Source organism: Chiloscyllium punctatum, chromosome 39 (assembly GCF_047496795.1).
Source record: "Chiloscyllium punctatum isolate Juve2018m chromosome 39, sChiPun1.3, whole genome shotgun sequence".
NCBI classification, from domain to species: Eukaryota; Metazoa; Chordata; class Chondrichthyes; order Orectolobiformes; family Hemiscylliidae; genus Chiloscyllium; species Chiloscyllium punctatum.
This window is the reverse complement of record NC_092777.1, coordinates 36617319-36644596: the sequence shown is the minus strand read 5'-3', so window position 1 is coordinate 36644596 and position 27278 is coordinate 36617319. Positions and strand designations below refer to the sequence as shown.

General features: G+C 40.8%; 1 protein-coding gene across 10 annotated transcripts in view; it reads right to left on the bottom strand.

The window, feature by feature from the left end:
* Window positions 1-27278, bottom strand: part of tnrc6c1 (trinucleotide repeat containing adaptor 6C1) — a 716497-nt gene that overhangs the window by 5788 nt on the left and 683431 nt on the right. For 7 of the 10 annotated variants that reach the window (XM_072558454.1, XM_072558460.1, XM_072558453.1 and 4 more), the window contains 7 exons: window positions 25342-25509; window positions 24468-24659; window positions 21734-21883; window positions 19574-19690; window positions 4013-4213; window positions 2958-3028; window positions 1243-1382 (listed from right to left, as the gene is read on the bottom strand). In XM_072558454.1, coding sequence (XP_072414555.1) covers window positions 1243-1382; window positions 2958-3028; window positions 4013-4213; window positions 19574-19690; window positions 21734-21883; window positions 24468-24659; window positions 25342-25509 — 1039 coding nt within the window. The remainder of the gene's footprint in view (window positions 1-1242; window positions 1383-2957; window positions 3029-4012; window positions 4214-19573; window positions 19691-21733; window positions 21884-24467; window positions 24660-25341; window positions 25510-27278) is intronic. The other 3 variants (XM_072558458.1, XM_072558456.1, XM_072558461.1) reach the window with 2 other exon arrangements.

Below are 27278 nucleotides of genomic sequence, written 5' to 3'. Positions count from 1 at the left end.
ATCCGAACGAGATGGGCAGGCACTATTTCATTCAAATAATTGATTATTTGGTTAATCGATTCAATGCCTCTCCTCTGGAGCTCAGAGTTTTCTGTTAAGTCTACTCCACATTCAGAAGAGACTGCAACACACTGAATGCGAGCCCCTGCCTCCAACCCCACCTAACACCACCCCCACATGCCCCCCCAGCCCCGTCCAACACTGCACCCCAACACCGCCCTCCGCCCGCTCCCACCCACCATCCAATCCCAGTCTGTGCCAGCCCCATCAGCCACCCTCCCCTCTGGGGAAGTTAGAGTGTAGACCAACAGTAAGACTGCTGCTGCCTTTGTGTGCTAAGTCTCCAAACAGCGGGTGTGCGCAGACATACACACGCGTGCACATGCACGCACACAGATGGACACAACCTTTTGACAAGTTACACCTCTGCCCTGTACAGGACAATGTTAGAAAGAATGGGGAAAGGTGTTTTAGGGTTCACCCCTATGTAAAACTCCAGAGAAAGTGTGGGGATAGGGAGAGTTGGTGGCAGGTCAGTCATTTAGAGATGGAGCCTGGGCTCCTATCGATGTCCAGGACTGGTCTCAGCAGCATTTCAATGAGCCAAGATAGTTTTTAAATCCCTGTAAACAAAAGACGTGATGGGTTGAAACAGCTCTTTGATGTAATATTTCTATCGGAACCTAGAGATCTTCTTCAGGTAATCCGATATTTGGATAATTGATATTAGGATAATTGAGGTTCCTCTGTACTTAGCTTGGAGGTTTTTCCCTTCAGAATACAAAATCAGATCCTGTTTTAGACACAATGTTTGCCTAGATTGGCTAGAATGACCCTGCAAAAATCAATAAACTAACATCCCAGGTTCAGAAACAGTTGTGCACAGGAATTTAGTAAAGGAGATGTTTGAGGAGTATGTTATAATTGTGTACATAGCTGGAGGAAGCTAAATGAAAAAAAAAAGAGAGGACGAAGGGGAAGGATAGGAAGTGCATTCTTGACCACAACCAGAAAAGGCTGACCCATGAGCATGGAGCAGTGAGGTAGCCACCAATGCACGAGTGAAAGTTTAAAGTTAATTCACTAAATCAGGGCTAATGACAGGCTGTAGGAATCATCTGAAAATTTTCTTTTCACTTTTATCTGCATTTTCCTAATCTTCAAGAGGCTTGTTTCTGATTTAAACCCAAGGAAAACCAAATTATGACAAAACCTTTTGCTAGAATAATCTAAAACACTTACATGTGCAGAGATTTCTGGGCCTTAGCTGCTTCTTCCTTGGAACTGTAGCGAACCACAGCATTTCCTTGGGTCAGGTTCAGATGGAATGTTATCAATGGACCATGTTGCATGCATAAAGTCCGCAAAGTCGAACCATCAATCTGCAGCAAATAAGTGAACCATCAATACTTGCATCATTTTGAAATCTTCACATGGACAATAATGTCCATAACTTTACAAGTTTGCTTGGCACACATTACAGTTAGAGAAGTGACAGGAAATATTTCTTTCACTCAGAGTGGTGGGAATCTGGAACGCAATGCTAATAAAAGTGGCAGAGACAGGAAACCTCATAACATTCAAGCAATATTTAGACGTGCACTTGGATTCCCAGGCAGACAAGATTATGGGCCAAGTACAGGCAAATTGGATTAAAATAGTTAGGTTCTTGTTCTTGACCAGTTCAGACTCTGAGGTGAAGGGCATTTTGCTGTGCTGTAGACCTCTATAATTTAAAACAAATTATTCACAAATAAAACATAAACAAAGAATTGCAGAAGCTAGAAATCCAAAACAACAAAAAGAAATTGCTGGAAAAACACAGGACTAGCAGCATCTGTGGAGAGAAAGTGGAGCTAATATTTCAGGTCCAGTGGTTCTTCTGAGTTTCTCCAGCAACTTATGTATTTGTTAATTACTTAAATAGCAGTCGTCATTTAACAAACAAAGACATTTTTAATGTTTAATGAAATTTAAACGAGCTAACTAAAATTACCAACGACCAAACCCTACACCCGACAGGATCTGAGTGATTGGTTGAGTGACATTATGGTGATTAATCACATGTGAATAGATTGGCCTCCTGAGTTTTTCCTACTCAGGAAAAATAAAGCACCCATGAGAAAGGAAAAACAAACCATTTAATATAACTGCCTTCAGTTGCTCCATTAGATAAATTGTCGCAAGGCTCTAGCAGGCTATGAAGGAGAAAAGCTTTTAGTTGTGGGAATGGGAGTAGAATGGAGAGGAAAGAATACCTGGTCCAGCAATTATATCCTGAGGTTTTACAAAAGCTAAGGATATCACGTGAAACAATGCCAACACTTTTCTATTTTCCTAATAAATAGTTTTCTCAGAACAAACTGAGCAATTCTATACTCCCAACTCCTTTTCAGACAGTCATTCAAATAGAGATTTTGAGATCCTCCTTAAGGTTTTGGACTGTGGCTTGAACACATAACTCTGACACAAGAATGTTATGACAGAATTATTGCTACAAGGAGTAATGAATTTAAAAAAAACTCTACCATTGCAATTTTTTCATTGCTGCTCATGTCGCATTTTTTTTTCCATTTTGTGTAATCCATAGTACCCTAAATGGATGAAAACCTTTTTATTTTCTTCTAATTCTGCAAAATTTCTAGTTGTGAAAGCTATCAGACAAAATGGTATCATAAACCTAAATTTTATAAAATATAATTTAAAATAAGCTTCCTCATAAACTTGGAAGTAGGTTATAATATGATTATAATGCTATTATGAGACATACATTTAAAGGAATAACTTGGTGATTGATTGGATGTTAAACAAAATTCTATAAATTCAGTTAAATAGAATTTGGAAATTTTAGATTACTGATTTTAGAGCTCAATTGTAACCAATGGCATTGGCACGAGTGAAATTATTTTCAGTTTACAGTGAAAGAAAGCTACAATCTTCCTCAGTTCAATTGTTACCTGGGGTGTGAGGTTTCGGAGAACCAGCCAGCTATTGTTTCTTCCAGAGCTGTCAGTACTCCAAGCAGAATCTGAAAAGGCAAAAGGTATTTTACATACTTTTAACATTGGAAAAACGATACACTATTCTTCTGGAAGATTTGGATTTCCTCTGTATCCAATGGACTCATGGAGCAAGGTGGCACTTCATCTTAAGAAAAGGAATGCGATTTGTTTCTCTGTTCAGTTTTGAGCAGGTTAGTAAAGGTCAGATATGGAACTTACGTATGACTATATTGCTATTGATGATTACTAATTTGCTATACTGAATGTCATAAAGGGTCCTGATAAAGGGCAACTTAATTTCATAGTAATGCAATACCTCCAATGCTAGAATCGAAGGAAACTAGGTAGATTGAATTAAATTTGAAAGGAAGGCACAATACCAAAGTAAATTTCCTTGCTCCAATTGGGAGATTCAGGTCCAAAGTTAAATTTCTGTGCTAATGGGGATTTTTAAAGATTTCCTTTCTGCAAACTTGATTCACTTGCAAAATTAGAAAGCTCAAGTTATACACCTACAAAGCAAAGAGAAAAAAATGAAGTGTTTTAAGGAGAGGAAATTCACAACCAAGTATATACGGGGTTTCCTAATTTCCCTCAATAAGGAATTTCAATTCTTAAGGTGAAGTAACACCTTTCTCCATGAGTCCTCTGGTTCACTACTATCAAATGTGTACCACAAACATTATCACAAACTAATATGCGGGATTCCTTAAGCCATCAAATATCAAACAACACATGGTACAGAATATAGGAAGTTTTCTGGTTGTGAATTGCCATTTCTTGAAAAATATCTGATCCTCTAATATTTCAAGATCTCAAATTGTTTCAAAATAAAATGCAATTACACAAGATAATTAAGTCAACTGAAACTTGAACCACCATTTTATTATTATGGAAATCTTAACACCTGGAAACTTAAAAGTCATAATGCAGCAGAAATATTAAAATTCAGATAATAAGCAAATTTCAAATGTCTAAGGCACGAGGCATTGCAACAAAGCACATCTTACTGGAGGAATAAGAGCTTGGCCAGCTTGAGACAAGTCCGAGTGAACTGACACCCCAGGATGGTGATGGCTTGGTGTTTGTCAGGCCTGGTGGTGGCCTAGTGTTTTTGGATCCTAGCGGCACTTTCCATAATTCATGCGATAGAGATGGTTGAGTTTGAGCAATGGGTCCAGATGACCAAGTGGATTTATCTGTCAGTTTAGCTGAAATGCAAAAAAGAATTCTCCTTTAGACAAATGAAATCTGATTAATAAACACAATTGAAATCTGATTTCAATCACAGGTACACAGCTCTTCAAAATATATAGATTCCTGCATGTATTTTTAGAGCATTGAATTTACCCTTTCTATTTACCCTTTGAGCATTGTATTTTGAGATTCAAAAGGACTTTCAAAGTCCCTCTAGAAACGTGTCTGCTAAGTCTGCTTATTTATATTTGAGATCACGAAGCAACGCATATAACCACAGAACATATTCTACCACACAATACAGAATAGTACCATTATTCAAAGTTTTAGAAAAGCAGCACCCACTTTACTGTGACTTTTGTTGCAAAGCATTTCAAATGTTCAAACTCTCAATATTGTTAACAAGACCTGTACCATCAAAGAAAAACTGAAAATTTTCAGAAGATTCACAAGTTTATCAACACAATTTGTCTTCCTTAATATTTCTGGTGTGGGAATATCTAAATGCACACAGTACATGTTTTCATACGGCAGGATAAGTTACAACTTCCAAAACACAGTTTTCAGATTTATGCAAATGTTCAGAGAATACTCCATCAAAATCTAGAAGAATATAGGTTGGCACACAAACAAGTCCCGAAACCCAACCAGAAATATTCACCCAGCTTATGACTAAGACTTCTGGAAAAGGGGATATATATACAAATTCCTAAGTTGTTCTGTCCATGTATCCTGTTTTCACATTAAATCAGGTCACTCAAATCCAAATGGTCCAAAATACAAATTTTAATGAATGATGGACCAAATCAAACTTCTCTGCAATTCGAAATTTTGGTTGTACCATTTCTGTTCATAAAAGCAAGTGAACTACAACTCCTGCATTCTCATCACTCTACGAGGCAATGACTGACTGTGGAATGTTGAGAAATGGATTCACTGAACAGGACTTTTCAAAACCACATTTAAAAACATTAATTTTACACAATCCAGTACTCAATGGACAGCTTCATTAGCTAAAAGTGCATATCAGGAGTTCATATACATCTTCCCATGAATGGCAAATTGTAGTGACAATGGAATCAAATCTCAAATATTCAACCACCAACATACAACACAATTTCATAAAGATGGTCCTCATGTCCTTTTCAAAGTGAAGCAAGGATTTTGGTGCATTTCAATGCCTTTATTTTTCAAATTAACAATTTTCTTGACACATTCTGATGGAATGTTCTACAAATTTTATCCATGAGAAAACAACTAAAATACAGGGGCGTACATGAAGCAAAATGTTGGGACGATAGTATTTGCGAGGAAAAGAATGAGAAAAAGAGCCCAAACTTGGAGGAAGACAGCAAGCATTCAGATAGAAACTGCACAAAAGATAATCCAAGATGGAGGACGGGAAAAATTTCTGGCTGTTAGAGCTGCTCCTTTTTTGAGGTATTTTAGATGTTGGAGGTGATTTCCTCGAATTCCAGCAGCAGCAATTACTGTTTTATACGCTGTTGCATTGTTTTGGAACTTTGGAAAAAAAAAGTCAAAGCAACAGCAGTTTAAAGGGAGAAGAGCAGACAAAGGAAGCACATGGTGAGGACAGTGCGGGGGGGAGAGAGAGAGAGAGAAAACCTGCACAGTTACCGCCTTTGCTGTTTGAATTCGTGTATCGCTGGACATCAGAGTTCATCTAGGAAAATTAACAGTGAAATTCACAACTAATCTTGGAGGAACTGCTGGGCGAAGTTCACAGCAGAGAATCAGATAAGTTAAATTTAAGTCTGTCCAAGAGAGAGGCTGCAGTAGTGGGTACAGTGGATTCTATGTTTTTGGAGAAAAGTCTCTTGATTAAACTTAAAATATAAGCCAAAGCTATTAATTTAACTTGGGGCAGTGTTTGTAGAAGAATAAGACTGTTATTTTCTGGGTCTGTAGATTGTGAAGGAGCAAAAACGGCCTTTGCAGTGATATGTACTTCTTGTCAGATGTGGGAGTTTAAAGAGAGTTTAAGGGTTACTGCAGATTATATCTGCCATAAATACTGTCGGATGCAAATCTTATCAGATCAAGTGGATCGGTTGGAGAGACAGATAGAAGTGATGAGGTACTTGCAACAGCAACAGTATGTGATGGATGGCAGTTATAGGAAGGGGGGAAAGTCTCAGATACAGTCACATAGATGGGTTAACTTCAGGAAAGGTAAGAGAGGTAGGCAGCTAGTGCAGGGGCCTTTTGTGGAGAAACCCATTTCAAACAGGTATGCTGTTTTGGAAAATGTAGGGGGTGATGGATTCTCAGGGGAATGCAGCACAAACAGCCAAGTTTCTGGTATTGAGACTGGCTCGAATGCAACGAGGGGTACGTCGGCTTCCAAGAGATCAGTTGTGTTAGGGGTACATACAGACATTTCTGTGGCCAGCAGAGAAAAAGCAGAATGGTGTGTTGCTTCCCTGGTGCCAGGATCAAGGATGTCTCAGAGAGGGTGCAGAGTGTTCTCATGGGGGAAGAGGGGCCAGAAGGAGGTCATTGCCCACATTGGAACCAACGACATTGGAAGAGAAAAGGTTGAGACTCTGAAGGGAGATTACACAGAGTTAGGTAGAAATTTAAAAAAAAAGGAGGTCCTCAAGGGTAGTAATATCTGTATTACTCCCAGTGCTACGAGCTAGTGAGGGCAGGAAAAGGAGGATAGTGCAGATGAATACATGGCTGAGCAGCTGGTGTATGGGAGAAGGATTCACATGTTTGGATCATTGGAGTCTCTTTTGGGGTAGAAGTGACCTGTACAAGAAGGACGGATTGCACGTAAATTGGAAGGGGACTAATATACTGGCAGGGAAATTTGCTAGAACTGCTTGGGAGGATTTAAACTAGTAAGGTGGGGGGTGTGGGACCCAGGGAGATAGTGAGGAAAGAGATCAATCTGAGACGGGTACAGTTGAGAACAGAAGTCAGTCAAACAGTCAGGGGAGGCAGGGACAAGGTAGGACTAATAAATTACACTGCATTTATTTCAATGCAAGGGGCCTAACAAGGAAAGCAGATGAACTCAGGGCATGGTTAGGAACATGGGATTGGGATATCATAGCAATTACGGAAACATGGCTCAGGGATGGGCAGGACTGGCAGCTGAATGTTCCAGGATACAAATGCTACAGGGAGGATAGAAAGGGAGGCAAAAGAGGAGGGGGAGTGGCATTTTTGATAAGGGATAGCATCATAGCTGTGCTAAGGGAGGATATTCCCAGAAATATATCCAGGGAAGTTATTTGGGTGGAACTGAGACATAAGAAAGGGATGATCACCTTATTGGGATTGTGTTATAGACCACCCCAATAATCAGAGGGAAACTGAGAAACAAACTTGTAAAGGAGATCTCAGCTATCTGTAAGAATAATAGGGTAGTTATGGTAGGGGATTTTAATTTTCTAAACATCGACTGGGACTGCCATAGTGTTCACGGTTTAGATGGAGAGGAATTTGTTAAGTGTGTACAAGACAATTTTCTGATTCAGTATGTGGATGTACCTACTAGAGAAAGTGCAAAACTTGACCTACTCTTGGGAAATAGGGCAGGGCAGGTGAATGAGGTGTCAGTGGGGAGCACTTTGGGGCCAGCGACCATAATTCTATTCATTTTAAAATAGTGATGGAAAAGGATAGACCAGATCTAAAAGTTGAAGTTCTAAATTGGAGAAAGGCTAATTTTGATGGTATGAGGCAAGAACTTTCAAAAGCTGATTGGAGACGGATGTTCGCAGGTAAAGGGACGGCTAGAAAATGGGAAGCCTTCAGAAATGAGATAACAAGAATCCAGAGAAAGTATATTCCTGTCAGGGTGAAAGGGAAGGCTGGTAGGTATAGGGAATGCTGGATGACTAAAGAAATTGAGGGTTTGGTTAAGAAAAAGAAGGAAACATGTGTCAGGTACAGACAGGACAGATCGAGTGAATCCTTAGAAGATTATAAAGAAAGTAGGAGTATACTTCAGAGGGAAATCAGGAGGGCAAAACAGGGACACGAGATAGCTTTGGCAAAGAGAATTAAGGGGAATCCAAAGGGGTTTCACAAATATTTTAAGGACAAAAGGGTAACTAGGGAAAGAATAGGGCCCTTCAAAGATCAGCAAGGCGGCCTTTGTGTGGAGCCATAGAAAATGGGGGAGATACTAAATTAATATTTTGCATCCGTATTTACTGTGGAAAAGGATATGGAAGATATAGACTGTAGAAAAATGGACGGTGACATCTTGCAAAATGTCCAGATTAGAGAGGAGGAAGTGCTGGATGTCTTGAAACGGTTAAAGGTGGAATAATCCCCAGGACCTGATCAGGTATACCAGATAACTGTGTGGGAAGCTAGAAAAGTGATTGCTGGGCCTCTTGCTGAGATATTTGTATCATTGATAGTCACAGGTGAGGTGCCGGAAGACTGGAGGTTGGCAAACGTGGTGCCACTGCTTAAGAAGGGTGGTAAGGACAAGCCAGGGAACTATAGACCAGTGAGCCTGACCTCAGTGGTGGTCAAGTTGTTGGAGAGAACCATAAGGGACAGGATGTACATGTATTTGGAAAGGCAAGGACTGATTCGGGATAGTCAACATGACTTTGTGCGTGGGAAATCATGTCTCACAAACTGGTTTGTGTTTTTTGAAGAAGTAACAAAGAAGATCGATGAGGGCAGAGCAGTAGATGTGATCTATATGGACTTCAGCAAGGCATTCGACAAGATTCCCCATGGGAGACTGATTAGCTAGGTTGGATCTCATGGAATATAGGGAGAACTAGCCATTTGGATACAGAATTGGCTCAAAGGTAGAAGACAGAGGGTGGTGGTGGAGGGTTGTTTTTCAGACTGGAGGCCTGTGACCAGTGGAGTGCCACAGGGATCGGTGCTGGGCCCTCTACTTTTTGTCACTTACATAAATGATTTGGATGGGAGCATAAGAGGTACAGTTAGCAAGTTTGCAGAACACCAAAATTGGAGGTGCAGTGGACAGTGAAGAGGGTTACCTCAGATTACAACAGAATCTGGACCAGATGGGCCAATGGGCTGAGAAGTGGCAGATGTAGTTTAATTCAGATAAATGCAAGGTGCTGCATTTTGGGAAAGCAAATCTTAGCAGGAATTATATACCTTAATGGTAAGGTCCTAGGGAGTGTTGCTGAACAAAGAGACCTTGGAGTGCAGGTTCATAGCTCCTTCGAAAGTGGAGTTGCAGGTAGATAGGATAGTGAAGGTGGTGTTTGGTATGCTTTCCTTTATTGGTCAGAGTATTGAGTACAGGAGTTGGGAAGTCATGTTGCGGCTGTACAGGACATTGGTTAGGCCACTGTTGGAATATTGCGTGCAATTCTGGTCTCCTTCCTATTGGAAAGATGTTGTGAAACTTGAAAGGATTCAGAAAAGATTTACAAGGATGTTGCCAGCGTTGGAGGATCTGAGCTATAGGGAGAGGCTGAACAGGCTGGGGCTGTTTTCCCTGGAGTGTCGGAGACTGAGGGGTGACCTTTATAGAGTTTTACAAAATTATGAGGGGCATGGATAGGATAAATAGACAAAGTCTTTTCCCTGGGGTCGGGGAGTCCAGAACTAGAGGGCACAGGTTTAGGGTGAAGGGGGAAAGATTAAGAGAGACCTAAGGGGCAACTTTTTCACACAGAGGGTGGTACGTGTATGGAATAAGCTGCCAGAGCATGTGGTGAAGGCTGGTACAATTGCAACATTTAAGAGGCATTTGGATGGGTGCATGAATAGGAAGGGTTTGGAGGGATATGGGCCGGGCGCTGGCAGGTGGGACTAGATTGGGTTGGGATATGTAGTCGGCATGGACAGGTTGGACTGAAGGATCTGTTTCCATGCTGTACATCTTTATGACTCTATAACAGACATTTACTAGGGTTGAGAGGTTGGAAAGAAAGAGGAAAGAATAGGTGGAGGAGTAGGTGGCACTGTAGGCAGTAAGAAATTACAAAAGAAATGGTAGAATGTCTGCAATGATAAAATGCATGAATTTCCCAAAAGAAAACATTTTTTGTTTTATGCAACAGAAGAAAGGTTTGTTAATGGCACTAAACTTCAGACAAAAAACTCAGCCAAAATAAAGTATGCCACCTTTGTAACTATTTTCTGCACAGGGCTCAAATCAGCACAAAGAAGTTTCAGCCAGAAAAAACACTCACTAAATCCTTATATATTTTTCCATAAAACTCAGCTACTTTCTACATATACCTATGTCACAATTGCCAAGTCAAAGTTATGGAACTTCACATTTGACCATAAAACTGGAGTAAAATCTCACGTGACCATAAGATTAAAGTGGCTGAGTGATGAGCTGCAGAAGTGTGGCTTTCATTCATAGATATAGTATTGAATGAGGTTCAACAACCTTATCAAGACACGAAAGAGGAGTGGAGTGAAATGCCACATAAAGCACCAATCCCCTGACTCTGATTTCCCTAGTTTTCTTCTGCTCAGTACTTTAGAGGAACACAATGTTTTGTTCCACCAATTTTTGAAATGAGATACCTTCTCAAATCTCCATATGAACAGCTATCACTGGCATTCAGCCTCATCCTGTCGCCATCTCACACCCATCCTGACATTTATTTTCCACAAATACTGTCCTTTCATCCTCTCATCACAAACAATTTGTCACAAAGCAAAGACTAATGTGCTGTTGTAGAGATTTTTACACTTTTGTACAAAGAGGGAGAAAATGGAGGGCTGGTCCTGCAGTAGCAGCATTCTGCTTCCTATAGAGATCCCATTAGGGATGGAGAGATGGATACCTTAGATACCCATTGACAGAATTAAACATCATTGAGGAATGTGACCCATAACAATCACTGATTTATCACCTGTAAGATCAGCTGCACAATGACTATTTTAAACCTTTATCAGCTTTTAATTTGTATCATTTACATCTTACAGAGGGTCACTGACAAAAGAATTATTCAGGCATTATTTATTTTAGATATTCTTCAGTTCATTGGATAGGGAATACAGGAATCTTTCTCTAGCATGAGTGTTATTGTACCTAAGGCTTTGCATTGATGCTTCCATCACCATTGGAAGAATAGTCACCTACATATGCTCAGTTATCTGATGTTTATGTTGGCCATCAGCAAGTTTAAAATCACACAACACCAGGTGTTGTGATTTTTAACTTTGTACACCCCAGTCCAACACCGGCATCTCCAAATCATCAGCAAGTTTGTCAGCTTAAACAGGATGGAGGGAAGTCCTGCCATGACTGTTCAGCATCTCACTGAAATGCAGAAAAATTCTCTCCCACTCTTGTTTGTCAGGAAGTACAGCTGGGCTACATGTGGCAAGATGGAGAAAGAACACATGGATTTGAAGACTCTCCTCAAGATGCTTCCATATCTTCCACATTGTCAGAAGACTGTGTGCTAAGTCCTGGTTTAATGGCTGACTCTATTCCTGCATTGGGGTAGAATGGACAATCCTTGGTAGAATGCCTCACAGGTTCCAAAACCTAGTGGACACCAGCCAAGAGCATCTCAGCAAATGAGTAACATAACCAGCAGCTTGCCTCTCATCCTGTTGAAGTTCCAAGGCCAAGTATATAAAGGAAAAGAAGCATTTTATAGTATCAATGAGAAAAATGAGTGATTAAAGTCTGTTAGTGTCAAAATTTTACATTTATGAATTATAAAGCTTAATTTTTAAGTCTCCATTGGTCAGTCATTTTCATTGCTGACTCTTGCCTGCCAAGTAGACATCAGCATGTGACCTTGATAGCCACTGGCCTGGCCTGATAAAGCAGGTCTGGTTGTTCAAATACACAGCACTTCATCTGTGTGGATACAGATGCCAACAATGACCTGTTGAGAAGATCTGAGACTCCAGAGGGACATTTGCTTTGCCACGTCCAGAACGATGATCCACAATGAATACCCTCAGATGGGAATACTGACCTTCGCATGTTCATCCACTGCGACCTGTGGAGCGTCAAATGGCTGAGAAGAGAGCAGTTGTTACTACTGATATCTCCCCTGTTCTCATGGTCTCACTTCCATCTGCTCATGTTTCCACTAGAAGTTCAAAATAGTGACTCAAGTGCTGTTGCCAAGGTTGGCAGTTTGGAAATATGTTTAATCATTTTCTTAAAATATTCAGAGATATTTCAAATTGTCTTCAAAGCAATGAAGACACATTCTCAGAGTAGGTCCTATGAGTAAAAATCCTTCACTAAGGCAAAGAAGCAACTTTGTTGTTTCAGTATTTGATATTCTTGCAAACCTTGGGGGTTTCCAACAGCACATGAAACATGCAAAGTTAAATGTGGAAGTTATCATCAGATTCACACTGGATACCTGACTTGTCAGTATTCTCACCTTCTTCAAACCAGTGTGTGCCACTGAATGCATGCTTTCATCCTTCTCCTCCCTTGGTGACACAAGTTTGAATACCATCATGGAAAACATCAAAATTGGAATTCAATAGCCTAATGATGACCATGCAACCATTTTCGATTCTTGCCAAAACCTACCTAGGTCACTGTACAGAAGGAAATCTACCATCTTACCTGACCTGGCCTGCATGTGACTCCAGATCCTCAACAATTCATTCTTTGCTACCCTTTGGGCAATTAGAGGCAATAAATGTTGAGTTAGCCAGCAATGGCAACATCCCTCATATATAAAAAAATTATCACATGCACTATAGCCTTCAACAGAACCTACAGCAAAGCCAAAACAAAGCCTAACTTGTGTATATCACTGCCTATGCTCTACATACTCCTCTTTTCCATCTTAGCCCTTACGACTTCTGCCTAGTAAGCTTCTTCTTGACTTAATCAGCCACATTACAAAAGTGCAAGATAAATATTCTCACTAATCTGAGAGAAGGAATTGCCTATAAATATTTTATTTGATTGGTTAGTAGCTACCTTATATTTATGCTCCCTTGCTCTAGACTGAACCACAAGAGGAATTTCTATGCCATGAACAATCAATAACGGGGGACCAGATCTTTTACTTTTACACTGATGCCCCTTTTTGCAATTTTGCAATTTCTTCCTGAAAGTCACATTTAACAACTTAACCAAAACCTTTCTGTTTCTGTGTTTTTAGGAACCTTACTAATGATGGTGCACTTGCTTTCACCATTTTCTTCTCAGGATTGAATTGCTCGTGTGTTTGCATTTTACTTGTCTCTATCTTCAAAAGGCGAATTGGGTCTACACCTTTTCCATTAAATGGTACATTCCATTAGATTTATTTTGATTATCCACAACTTATCTTTTCATTTTCCTTCTTTATTGGTCAAGTAATTATTTTACAAACATAGTCATTGTAGATAACAGAGTCCGCTGAATAATTCCTAGCTTGTACAGATGCCATGCTGAGAGTACTCAACATTATTTTAAATAGAAATTAGACCTTCAACTCAGTAAACTGACTGGATTTGAACTCAGGTGAAAATATATTATATGGGTATTAATTCCCGATGATTTTTCTCTTCTGTTCTGTTCTATTCCTTGAATGAAAACGAAACAGAAGTAATAACAAAAGAAAGCATTTACCAATCTTGCATCAGTAAAAATTAGCAAATGGACAATTATTTTTCATCCAAAGTTTTACCTGCACATCCACCAATATCACTTATTGTATCCGTCGCTCCCAATGCAGTCTCCTCTACATCGACGAGACTGGATGCCTCCTAGCAGAGCGTTTTAGGGAACATCTTTGGGACACCCGCACCAATCAACCACACTGCCCCGTGGCCCAACATTTCAACTCCCCCTCCCACTCTGCCAAGGACATGGAGGTCCTGGGCTTCCTTCACCGCTGCTCCCTCACCACCAGATGCCTGGAGGAAGAATCCCTCATCTTCCGCCTCGGAACACTTCAACCCCAGGGCATCAATGTGGACTTCAACAGTTTCCTCATTTCCCCTTCCCCCACCTCACCCCAGTTCCCAACTTCCAGCTCAGCACTGTCCCCATGACTTGTCCTACCTGCCTATCTTCTTTTCCACCTATCCACTCCACCCTCCCCCCACCAACCTATCACCTTCATCCCCTCCCCCACTCACCTATTGTACGCTATGCTACTTTCTCCCCACCCCTACCCTCCTCTCACTTATCTCTCCACCCTTCAGGCTCTCTACCTGTATTCCTGATGAAGGGCTTTTTGCCCGAAACGTCGATTTTACTGCTCCTCGGATGCTGCCTGAACTGTTGTGCTCTTCCAGCACCACTAATCCAGAATCTGGTTTCCAGCATCTGCAGTCATTGTTTTTACCTAGTTGATTTTAACCCTACTGTGAATCCTCTTGCAAGGATGCCTGCCTTGAAGAAGTTTTCCTCCTCTCTCTACAAGGATCTCGGAGTCCCTCTCCCACTGCAACTCCCAGGTAATTTCCTCAGCCCTGAAGCTCTTCAACCATGTCCTGAAACAAACTCGCTACTACAGCCACATTTGCTTCCTCAGTGCCTGCCTCCATAACCAACTCACCCCACACGGACTCCTGACCACCTTTAAACTAGCAGAGTTTGGAACCGAACAGGACAAACAGTACAACTACAGATTCAAAAACACCAGCAACAGTTCTCCTTCAGGATTCTCTGCCCCATGCTCACAGCAACGCGCCGGCACCTAACCTCTCGACACTCAGCCCTGCCTCAGCTGAGAGTCACACACTCTCAGAATTGCAAAGGACCCCTTCTGTACTACATCCTCAGGAGAATTCATAATCTCAACAAACAGTATTTCAACTCCATTTCAAACATCAAAAACTGCAAGTACAACAAACTTTTATCTACCCACCTCCATAACCAGCACCACTCAAACATTCCAGAAGATTCCCCCGGCCTCTGGAACTGCTCGGATGTCATTAGCCATGCGGCTGGTGCAGCTGCCACCCCATGCTGATTGATGTCACTTCCGCCCCCCCCATCATGGCCGCTCCCACAGCCACATCCGCCCCTCACAATTCCTCATGCACCACAAGTGACATCACTTCCACCCCTCACATCATCGCTGATGTTACACGCTCAGTGACTTCCACCTCCCCACCTCTGTTTGCCACCACTTCCACCCCCACCAACATCACTCACTTGCATTCTGCTGACACCCCTCCACAGATCCCATTGTCACCATCCCCACCCCCCAGAACCCTTAGGGAACAGTACCCCTGCTCATGACTCCACCCTCATTCCCCCCAATACCACACCCACTCCAGTTACCAGCCCCGCCCCCACTCCCAGCTCTCCAGACCTCCCCCTCACTGAGGATGAACAATCAAGTCTTCAAAGGACTCAACTTCATCCCCCTCCGCCCACGCATCAATGAATTAAATACATGCCGTGACGTCAAACACTTCTTCCGCCGCCTCCGGCTCCGAGCTTACTTTCACAATCAGGACTCCCGCCCACCTTCCGAGGACCCCTTCGCCCACCTCCAACACACTGTATCCACCTGGACACCCCGTGCTGGCCTATTACCTGCCCTTGACCTCTTCATCTCCATCTGCCGCTGGGACATTAACTGCCTCAACCTGTCTACCCCTCTCCCCCACTCCAACCTCTCACCCTCACAACACGCAGCCCTCCAATCCCAAACTCACCATCAAGCCAGCAGATAAAGGGGGCACAGTGGTAGTCTGGCACACTGACCTCTACACCACTGAAGCCAAACGCCAACTTGAGGACACCTCTTCCTACCGCCCCCTCGACCATGACCCCACCCCCCATCACCAAACCATCATCTCCCAGACCATACAGAACTTCATCACCTCAGGAGATCTCCCACCCACAGCTTCCAACCTCATAGTCCGGGAACCCTGCATTGCCCAGTTCTACCTCCTTCCCAAGATCCACAAGCCTGACCACCCTGGCCAACCCATTGTCTCAGCATGCTCCTGCCACACTGAACTCATTTCTACCTACCTCGACATTGTCCTATCCCCCAGTCTAGGAACTCTCCACATACGTTCGAGACACCACCCACGTCCTCCACCTCCTCCAAAACCTCCGTTTCCCCGACCTCCAAAGCCTCATCTTCACTATGGATATCCAATCCCTCTACACCTCCATCCGCCATGACAAGGGCCTCCAAGCCCTCTGTTTCTTCCTCTCCCGACATCCCCAACAGTACCCTTCCACCGACACTCTCATTCGTTTGGCCGAACTGTCCTCACCCTTAAAAATTTCTCCTTTGAATCCTCCCACTTCCTCCAGACCAAAGGGGTAGCCATGGGCACACGTATGGGCCCCAGCTATGCCTGTCTCTTTGTTGGCTACGTAGAACAGTCGATCTTTCGTAATTACACCAGCACCACTCCCCACCTCTTCCTCCGCTACATTGAGGACTGCATTGGCGCCACCTCGTGCTCCCACATGCAATTCATCAACTTCACCAACACATTCCACCCTGACCTTAAATTTACCTGGACCATCTCTGACACCTCCCTCACCTTCCTGGACCTCTCCATCTCCATTAATGACGACCGACTTAACACTGACATGTTTTACAAACCCACTGATTCCCACAGCTACCTGGATTACACCTCTTCCCACCCTATCTCTTGCAAAAATCCCGTATTCCCAATTCCTCCGCCTCCACCGTATCTGCTCCCAGGAGGACCAATTCCACCACAGAACACACCAGATGGCTTCCTTCTTTAGAGACCGCAATTTCCCTTCACACATGATTAAAGATGCCCTCCAACGCATCTCGTCCACATCCCGCACCTCTGCCCTCAGACCCCACCCCTCCAACCGTAACAAGGACAGAACGCCCGTGGTGCTCACCTTCCACCCTACCAACCATCGCATAAACCAAATCATCCGCCGACATTTCCGCCACCACCAGGGATATATTTCCCACCCCACCCCTTTCTGCCTTCCACAAAGACCGTTCCCTCTGTGACTACCTGGTCAGGTCCACGCACCCCCCCTACAACCCAACCTCCCATCCTGGCACCTTCCCCTGCCACCGCAGGAATTGCAAAACCTGCGCCCACACCTCCTCCCTCACCTCCATCCAAGGCCCTAAAGAAGCCTTCCACATCCAAAATTTTACCTGAACATCCACCAACATAATTTTGTATCTATTGCTCCCAATTTGATCTCCGCTACCTTAGGGAGACTGGACGCCTCCTAGCAGAGTGCTTTAGGGAACATCTCAGGGACACCCGCACCAATCAACTACACTGCCCTTGTGGCCCAACATTTCAACTCCCCCTCACACTCTGCCGAGGACATGGAGGTCCTGGGTTTCCTTCACTGCCACTCCCTCACCACCAGACACCTGGAGGAAGAACGCCTCATCCTCCGCCTCGGAACACTTCAACCGCAGAGCATCAATGTGGACTTCAACAGTTTCCTCATTTCCCCTTCTCCTCCCCCCCACCCCCCCACCTCACCCCAGTTCCCAACTTCCAGCTCAGCACTGTCCCCATGACTTGTCCTACCTGCCTATCTTCTTTTCCACCTATCCACTCCACCCTCCCCCCACCAACCTATCACCTTCATCCCCTCCCCCACTCACCTACTGTACTCTATGCTACTTTCTCCCCACCCCCACCCTCCTCTCACTTATCTCTCCACCCTTCAGGCTCTCTACCTGTATTCCTGATGAAGGGCTTTTGCCCAAAACGTCGATTTTACTGCTCCTTGGATGCTGCCTGAACTGCTGTGTTCTTCCAGCACCACTAATCCAGAATCTGGTTTCCAGCATCTGCAATCATTGTTTTGACCTAATTATTTTTCAACAGTTAAATCAAGATATATGGGCTAAAGAAAAACTTTGCATGGTAGTAAGGCAGGCTGGTACACTGATTTGTCCTGGCTTCAGTCAGGTTGAAGAAAGCACAAAACACAAGTACTTTGTGCAGGGACGAAAAGAAAATATGAGCATCAGTGAACCATTAAAAATGAACAAACGCTGAAAATCAAATGACCGACAACTGCATAATTTGCAAAGAGATAATCAAGTATAATAAACCAATAGAAAAAGGCAACACATTTTATGTTTCAACATATATGTCTTCAGTAGAATTTGCATAGCTTACAAGTAGAAATCAAATCTTCGAACATTTAAACTTAGCGAACATTTACATTTTGACTCTCGTTGCAAATGCTTCAAGATAAACTGAAAAGGTTTCTAACTGTGGAATGAAATTAATGTTCCTTGCATGAATGTGTGAGAAATGGTAAAATGACATTTTTATGCAATTAATGAATTGAGTAAAACACTGCTTTGAGTGTTTTGGGAGTTATGACTGACCTCCAGAAGAATTTATTTACATTTTTGTAAGTGAGCATGTCAAAAATGTTTTCTAGTACAAACTGGAGTACCCAATTGCAATCAGATGAGTTCTTAGTATTGAGGTTTGCAGGAAGACTGTATTTTCAAGTTGCTCCTTTGGTGCTACTTTACTTCATAGTTCTGTAGTTAGGATCAGAAATCCCATTGAGTATTGAGAGATTCGTATTCCAGCCATACTGGCAGCATTTTGGACTCATCCCACTCTGTCAAACTTTAAACTGCTCCAAGCTTTCCAATTTGTGCCCTCTCCCTATTCTGCACCAGCCTATCTCACCCACACCACCTTAGGACACCTGCTGAAGCTATCAGCTAACAACATGCCTTCAAGAGATTTGTCAGTGACAGCTTAGTCACTTACAGGAGGCACTGTAAGTAGAGTGTTAAATTTTAAATTATGAGTAATAAAAATGTTATTTTAACAGTTATTTGATCTACCAATGTAGGAATTAGGCACTTCACATACTTTATTTCAACTCAAAGGACACATGTATGATGTTTTAATTCTTTTTTGCAAAGGAAAATCTATGGATCCTAACTCTAGTTTTAATGTGAACTTAACTCCTCCTACAAGAATCAATGCTTCACGAAATCCTTTCACTTAAAATCTCGATTTTTAGGAATGGAACCTTGAGTTTGGGTAAGGACATCCTGGATACATGGAAAAGAGGTCACTTTCATGAAGATAGCAAAGGGTCTGTTGAACCATATTCAGGTATCAATTATTCTGGAGTGTACAAGGAAAAAATGTTGATGTACATCTAATGGGAGGAGAGAAATACCATCTTTGTTTGGCAAATGTCAAGGCATTAATGCTGAATTGAATCAAAACAGTAATCTAGAATAATTTAGATAAATTTGAATTTAATGTAAAAGGGTTATTTTTAAAAGAACCAATTATATGAACTCACTGAAAATTGTGTGCTTGATTTCATACTAAATTCCACTTTATGAGCCTACTTTCTACACGAAGCAGTACTCTGATCTGTGCTTTTAAACCCACATTGAGACTGTTGCAATCCTGCTCATTCCTTTTGAAGAGGTTCAGTATGGTCAGCAATGGAAGCAAAAGAACCCTACCTGCAGTATTAGGTGCAGATGTAGAGCTGCTGAAAGAGCTAGTATAGCCAGAGGCACTGAAGGACCAGGCACTAGATGAAGGCAGCGTGGCGTTCTGAGATGATGTTGGGGATGACCCTGTATAAACAGCAAAAAAGCAACTAAGGATATGGAAAATGATTTAAATTAAATCTCAAAATGATTACCATATTTTGTCGTGAACGACACGAGAAAATAAAGGAATGGAGAAGGATGACTTTCAATGATACTATTGTTTAAATTAAATTCACAAGATTCCTCAGAGTGGAAACATTTAAAGATGTTTGGATTTTCTTTCATAATTATGAAAATATCAGATTAGGTTCATAAAATACTCAATCCATTCTGTCTCTAAATTCCAACTAAAACTCTATTTATGCACTTCGCCTGCCAGGTACAAAACTACATAAATATAGTTCTAAGTACTCCAGTTTGTAGAAAATACACTCTAGACACTTGAAATGCTGTATAGTCCAAGATATAAAAAAAAGTACAAAGCAAAGAATATAGTAGCAAAGTTTAACTTAAGATATTATTGTCACACGAAAATATTACAAAACTGAGCAAAGCTGAAGCCAAAACAGCATAGAAATAGTGAAGATAGGAAGAGTACTAATGGTGCATGAGGCAAGCACTATAGTGTACAATCGTTAGAGACAATGTACCCCTGTATCAGGAATGGGTTTATATTTTTAAAGAAAAAGTTAGGGTGAGTAAATTGAGTTTTAGGTTCTATTTCAAGCAAATTTTTTTGAGTTTAGAATGAACTACCTACAGAGCAAGGAAAATCTCTTTAAAGTAGACTTCAGTTGAATTTATGTGTGGTGGTTCAAATAATTTAGAAACATTCTCAAATGAACCAGAGTCCCTCTAGTGTGGAAGCTGGCCATTCAGCCCATCGAGTCCACACCAACCCTTTGAAGAACATCCCATCCAGACTCATTCCTCCACCTTATCCCTGCATTTCCCATAGTTAATCCACCAAATCTACACATCCCTGGACACTATGGGTAATTTTGCATGGCCAATCTACCTAACCAGCACTAGTTTGGCCTGTGAATGGAAACCAGAACATCTGGAAGAAACCCACGCAGACAAGAGGAGAAAGGTGCAAACTCCACATGCGCAGTTGCCAGAGGGTGGTATTGAACCAGAGTGTCTGGCACTGTGAGGCAGCAGTGCTAACCACTGCCAGCCACTATGTTGCCATGAACCCAGAGTTCCGGGGTAGCCAAGCTGAGGGAGAATGGCAGAATGAGAGAAGAAAGAGACAGAAAAAATACCCTTTCTGAAAGCCAGAGGTTGAGTCAAGAAATCTGAACCATATTTGAATATTTAAACAGTATTCCAGCTGAGAAGCTAGGCTTCACATTTCTGATAAGTATCTGACTTACCATTATCGAGAGTGTAAATGAAATGTGTCGAAGAAAAAGATAAGTTTGGTTTAGAAATATCTGTACTCATTGTACTTTTAATATCTTTAACATAACTGACTACTCAAGAGTATATGGCTTTTAGTGTTTATATTCTTTGACTTTAGTTGGTTTTTAAGCTGTCTTTTTGTAAATACCTGTATTTTTGGATTCTAAAAGATAAACAAATATGTCACTAGATTCATTTTAAGAAAAATGTAAGGAAAAAAAAGGTTGTCTGACCTCTTGAGCTTGCTGCGTCATGAACTAAGATTAGTTTACATTCTCTCTCAAGACTATTTTCTCATAGCATAAATAAATCTAGAAAACTATAACTTACAGCTAAGTAGTCACATGATTGAGGACCTGGTGAGTTGTTCTTTAAGACATTGTGTATCATTTTTATAAAAGGATCAAATCTAAAGTCCCAGGTTCTTCAGCACATTTAAAAATTAGTGACATTCATCTTACAACACTAGCCTAAATACTAGTGTATTTGTATATGGATTACATCTACATATTTTAGTTAACCTTCAAGTTTATTTATAAAGGCATTTATTAAGACATAAGGCAGACATAAGGCTTACTGTGTATTTTACAGACTTTTTCCCTTATAAATAAAAAAGGTGTCACAGCCTTTTCTCAAGGAATCAAATAAAACCTCTGAGCAAATTACTTGAATTTGCGGAGTCTGCTTTGTGTGCCACACTTCAGTTCTATTCTGTCTTACCTCCACTCCTGTCCCTGAGCAGGTAACGATCCACATCCCGGATAGTAGTATTAATGGAAGGTCCACTGGGGACACTTCCAGGTGTAACATTAGGATCAGTCTCAGGGTCGATATTCTGTAGTCCTTTCCATGGCTCCCCAGGACGAAACTCTTTAGTAGTTAGGAAGTAGGCAGTAGAACAGTAAATCGCTATTAGTAGTTAAGTAGTCAAACATATTAAAACTATTAGTTTATTATTGATAGGTTTTGTCTAATGTTTTAAAAATGAAATGCTACACTAATAAAATTGATTTCACAATATAGTATTTTGTGTTTCTCTGTATGCATTTTTTTTTCCTCACATTGCTTGAAGGCATTGCCTCCTTGCTGGGACATGGTCCCATAACCTCCAGTTGCCCTTCAGCAAAGAAACTTATTTACATAAACCTTAACAGATCGTTCAAACCTAAAGGGCACCACAGCCAAGTCTGATTCGGTCGTCAATGTTGATTAAAATAAAAATTACAGGCAAAAATTGCTGCATAGTGATCAGCTAAACAAACTGTCTCAGAATTCTCCATTTCTCATACACTGAAGCCAAATGTCAGCTCGATGCACATCAGCTAAGTCGAAGACTAGTAATTGAACCTGTGACTACCTTCCTCAAAATTACTCAGCTTCTCAAAAGATGAAGTAAATTTATTCAGCTGAATGAGCAGTCCAATATTCTTGTTTTAAAATACAACATAATGTAATTCTGATTAGATATACAAAGAAAATAATGTCAGTGGTATTTTATTTGAAAAAGGCTGCTAAAATATTTGCCCACAAGTTTAAACATGATAAAAAGATTAAAACTAAAATTCTTATGAGATTACAGATGTTGGTCCATTTTTCTGGTATTATGGACCCACAGTTTCTGACAAGTACTGTTCTATCAGCATGCTTGAGAGAGAGATCCTGATGTAAACTTAATCAACATTTTAAACTTTTTAATTTACTTACTGAAATACACTACCAATATTTATTGTTATATTATTTTGCAATGAAATGTCTCATCAAAAAAAGATTGTGAAACAATCATATCTACTGCAAATCAAAAGGACAGCCACACATTGCTAATTTTGTGCTTTAAGACCAGAAAGTGTTCTCCAAACATACTGCATAATCACAATGAAACACTCGCATTTACTCATATCAAAGAAATGATAACTTGAGAGCATCTTTCAAATTAAACAGCAAGTATGTCATTGCTAGTACCCTATAACGGCCCTTTACACGATCATGCTTGAAGCAATATTTAACTAATACAGTATTAACAATGCTAAACATTGAAGGGATATTCAACAGGGGGTTTGAAAATAAATTAGTCTTTTATCTATTATAGTGCACTTCAAAATGATTCTCAACCACAGTGGCCTTTTAAAGTAGGAACACCCACCTTTATGTGCACAACGCAACTATTTTTATGTGGTACAGTACCACGTCTCACTTCAAATATCAAGTTTATAACCTTGCAGTCATTTAATAATTTTCACAGAAGTTATTTATTTTGCATCTCAGTTAAGAAAAACTTTGTTATTTAATATGATAGCAAATTCCATACTTAAGTCTGAAAAAGCTATTAGTATTGTTTCTACAAAGTTAATCAGAAGAAAATTACCTAGGCCAAAATTGGGTTTGAAATAATTAAAATGAGGCATTCATAGAACTATAGAATCCATACAGTGTGGAAGCAGGCTAATCAGCCCATTGGGTCCACAGCAACTCTCAAATGCATCCCATCCAATCCCCGTATTTCCCATGGCTAATCCACTTACCCTGCACATCCCTAGATGCTTTGGGAATTTTAGCATGGCCAATCCACCTAACCTGCACACCTTTCCACTGTGGGAGGAAACACACGCAGAGAGGGGGAGAATGTGCAAACTCCACACAGACATACACCGTATGGTGGAACTGAACCTGGGTTCTTGGTGCTGTGAGGGAGCAGTGTTAACAACTGAGCCACTGTGCCATCCCAGACAAAGCATGATACACAAGATTACTCTACTCAAACAAAAAAAATAATCTAAATTTGATGCTAAATCTACCTGGCTAGTGCATAAAATAACCCTGATCCACACATACTTTCCAGACCATGCTTATGTATACTTTGGTTCAGTTTCCTCAAACTTATGTCACAATTCCCATGCCTCAATGGGTGTAATAGCATGTCAACTTGCTGAGAAAAATGAAGCATCAAATAGGCGCATGGAAAATACAATCTAGCTGTGGACACTGTATTTAGTCTGTTCCTTGGAAATAAGCCCCAACAAATGCCTAGATTTGTATCAGTAGGTAGAAATGTTTTTTAAAAAAATGTGAGATTATGCAATGACGTGATGGCATGCAGTGGATTACAAGGGAGATCATAAGCTAGATCTAAGAGCACAACCTAACTCTGAGTATCACTAAACCAACTCCTCTAATATAGTGCAACTGTCTCTAGAAAGCCCTTCAAAAATTTTCAATATGCATTTATAAGCTCCTGTGGCGCAGATTAATCCTAAAGATTTTGAGGGGGTCCAAATGAATGAAATATTTTGCTTCCATTATTAAGTGATATATGCACTAAATGAGCAAATCTTGTTTAAAACAGTTGGCATATGTTTTCAATTTACTAATTTCTCTTAATGTGTAATAAATATACAGGTCTCAGTCAAACACAACATTCTTAACACCTATTTTCTTTTTGCCAGTCTTTGGGGTTTACCTGGTGGCCAGTTAATGTTGGAGCCATTTGAGATCTTATCGGCAGGGGATTTGGCACGTGTCCAGCTATCACTGACTGGTACCGGAGGACTGGCTGGTGACTCACTGCTGGTTATCAGATCATATGGACTGTAGGAGTCCTCAAGGGAGGGCTTGCTTGTTGGACCAATATTGAGACCTCCAGGGATAGCACCTGAATATGCGTCAAGTGGGATAGAAAGGCAAGGTCATGGATATAAAAACATTTTTCTATGGACCTGACTCTGAATCTCAACAGTAGCTAAATTAGACCCAGTTAGTTTTATTAAATGCTGATGTAATTCAGATTGAGACTTTGATGTTCTATTGTTTCCTTTATTACAGTATTAAATTTCTTCAGCACTAAATAAGTCTTGTAGGTAAAATAAAAGTAAAACAATTTATTACAATTAACTCTGAAAATATCACAAATGAAGAAATGCTCTGTGGTCTATTGTCCAAACTGAAATTTGCAGAGAAAATTCGGTACTCAAATGGCTAAAATACATCATTGCATGTTTTCAAGTTTGTCCTCTGTTTTAGCTGAAGGTGCAAGACAAGAAAATGAACTGGCTGTGTTGACGCTGATACTGAATAGTCAGTTTGCCAAAACCAATGTTTTATTCAAGTTTAGGAAATAATAACGTAGCATGCTCTCAGCATTTTAAATGTGTACACAGAGATGGTAAGTGAAGAGCAACAGAACCTTTTTTTATTCAGTTTGCCAAGTCATTAATGGGCATCAAATTACATTCTTGCATTTTCCAAGAAGTTTTCTGAGACTGTGCAAGAACTTAAAACCAAATGATGAATGAAGTATTTTGGCCTGCAAGTACTCTGCCCTTAAGGGCTCTTACCATGCTTGCTCTGGCTCTGGTCCAGCGGTAAAGTATTACTGCTTAAATTTTCTATCGAGTTTGGGTGGGTCCACTGCCTCAATCGAGATTGAGCTTGAGCTGAATCCTTCATGGATATACCACCACTTAGCTCCATGTTGCTTACATTCATATTCGGGATCAATCCAGCTATAAGTAAAATACATAGAAAAAAACATATAGAAGCAGTTGGATCATGCAGCCCATGAAAATGGTTGCCTTCACAAACCGTGCAGACTTTGGATGAACCAACTTAGAAAGTTGAGGCAAGTCTTCACAAAGTTGAGATTTTTATTTGTGTAAAATACAGATTTAGGTTTAAGGAAAGTCAATAATGATGACTAGCTGCGAGCAGGAAGTGAGATGCAACTTGAATATCCAAAGTAAAATCACTAAGGAAGCATTAGTAAGAATGGAGATTACAACTGTTGAGAAATGGCATAAATGTTAAAATCAACAATAGAACAGGGAGCAAGTGCTTTTATTTGTACAATGCTTTGCATCCTTAAAACATCCCAATGTCGTAGAAGCAAAGCATATTTGTTTCTAATCGTCAGCAAATGTGGTACAGGTCCTACAAACACTAATTTGTTTATTTTCATAGGAACTGCAGTTGCCATTCAGCTTGTTGAGCCTGCTCTGCCATTTAATATCACGGCTGATCAAACACTTCATTCACACAATCCCACTTGTGCTACTGATAGGCATAAACAGCTTTAAATACTCAAGGACTGAGCTCCACAACTCCTTGAAGGTAGATAATTCCAAGCATTTACTACCCTGTGAGTAAAAGAAATTTCCCCTCATCATGATCTCCCCTTTATTTTAAATTCTGCTCTCTGGTTCTTGCTTCCTCCAGGAAACATCTGACACGGTTTATCACTAACTATTTTATAGATTTCAATGAGATTACCCCTTCATTCTTTGCAAGTTTAGAGAACATAGGCCTAATTTGCCCAATCTCCCTTCATAGAACAGCCCTGCCATCCAACGAACAAGTCTAGTGAATTTTTGTTACATTTCCTTTATGGTAATCACATCTTTCCTGAGATAAGGAGATCAAGACTGCACACTGTATTCCAGGCATTGTCTAACCAAGCTCCTATACAATTGAAACAAGACTTCACTAGTCCTGTACACAAATTCTCTTGTGATAAAGGCAAACATTCTCAATAACATTGCTAATAGCTTTCAGGACCTGCATGTTAGGCTTCAGCGACTTGCTGACAAGGACACACAAGTCTCTTTGCATATCTACACTTCCCAACCTTTCACTATTTTGGAAATACTGTGCACATCTGTTCTTCCTATCAAAAAGTGGATAACTTCCCAATTTTTTGCTTTATATTCTATCTGCTAAGTTCTTGCCAAATCACTATGCCTGTCTGAATCCTTCTGAAAATGCGTTACATCTTCCTCACAACATACATTCCTGCTTAGCTTCATATCAACGGCAAATTTGGAAATATTACAGTTAGTCCACAACTCTGCCCTTATTCCTTTGTAATCGCCTTTATTTAAGCTTAGCACAGTTGTCCACAAACCAAGTGCTTCTCTCTCAAACTGAATGCTAAATTCGACCATGTTATGGTCACTTTACTCTGATATAATTTATTTAAACTGCTTCATTACATATCCCTAGAACCTAATTAGCTGAAACCCCAGTTGGATCCACAAGTAGTATATACCATCCCCACCACTAAAGTAGTAGTATTAGATAAAATAATAAGGCTAAAGGCAGATAAACCCCCTGGGCTTTAAGGCTTGCATTTCAGAAACCAAAAAGAAATAGCTCCTTAGATACTAAGTAGATAGTGGATGAATTGGTTTTAATTTTTCAAAAGTTCTTGGATTTTAAAGAGGTACTAAAGGATTGGAAAGCTGCCAATAAGACACCCCAATTCAAGATGCGAGGGAGG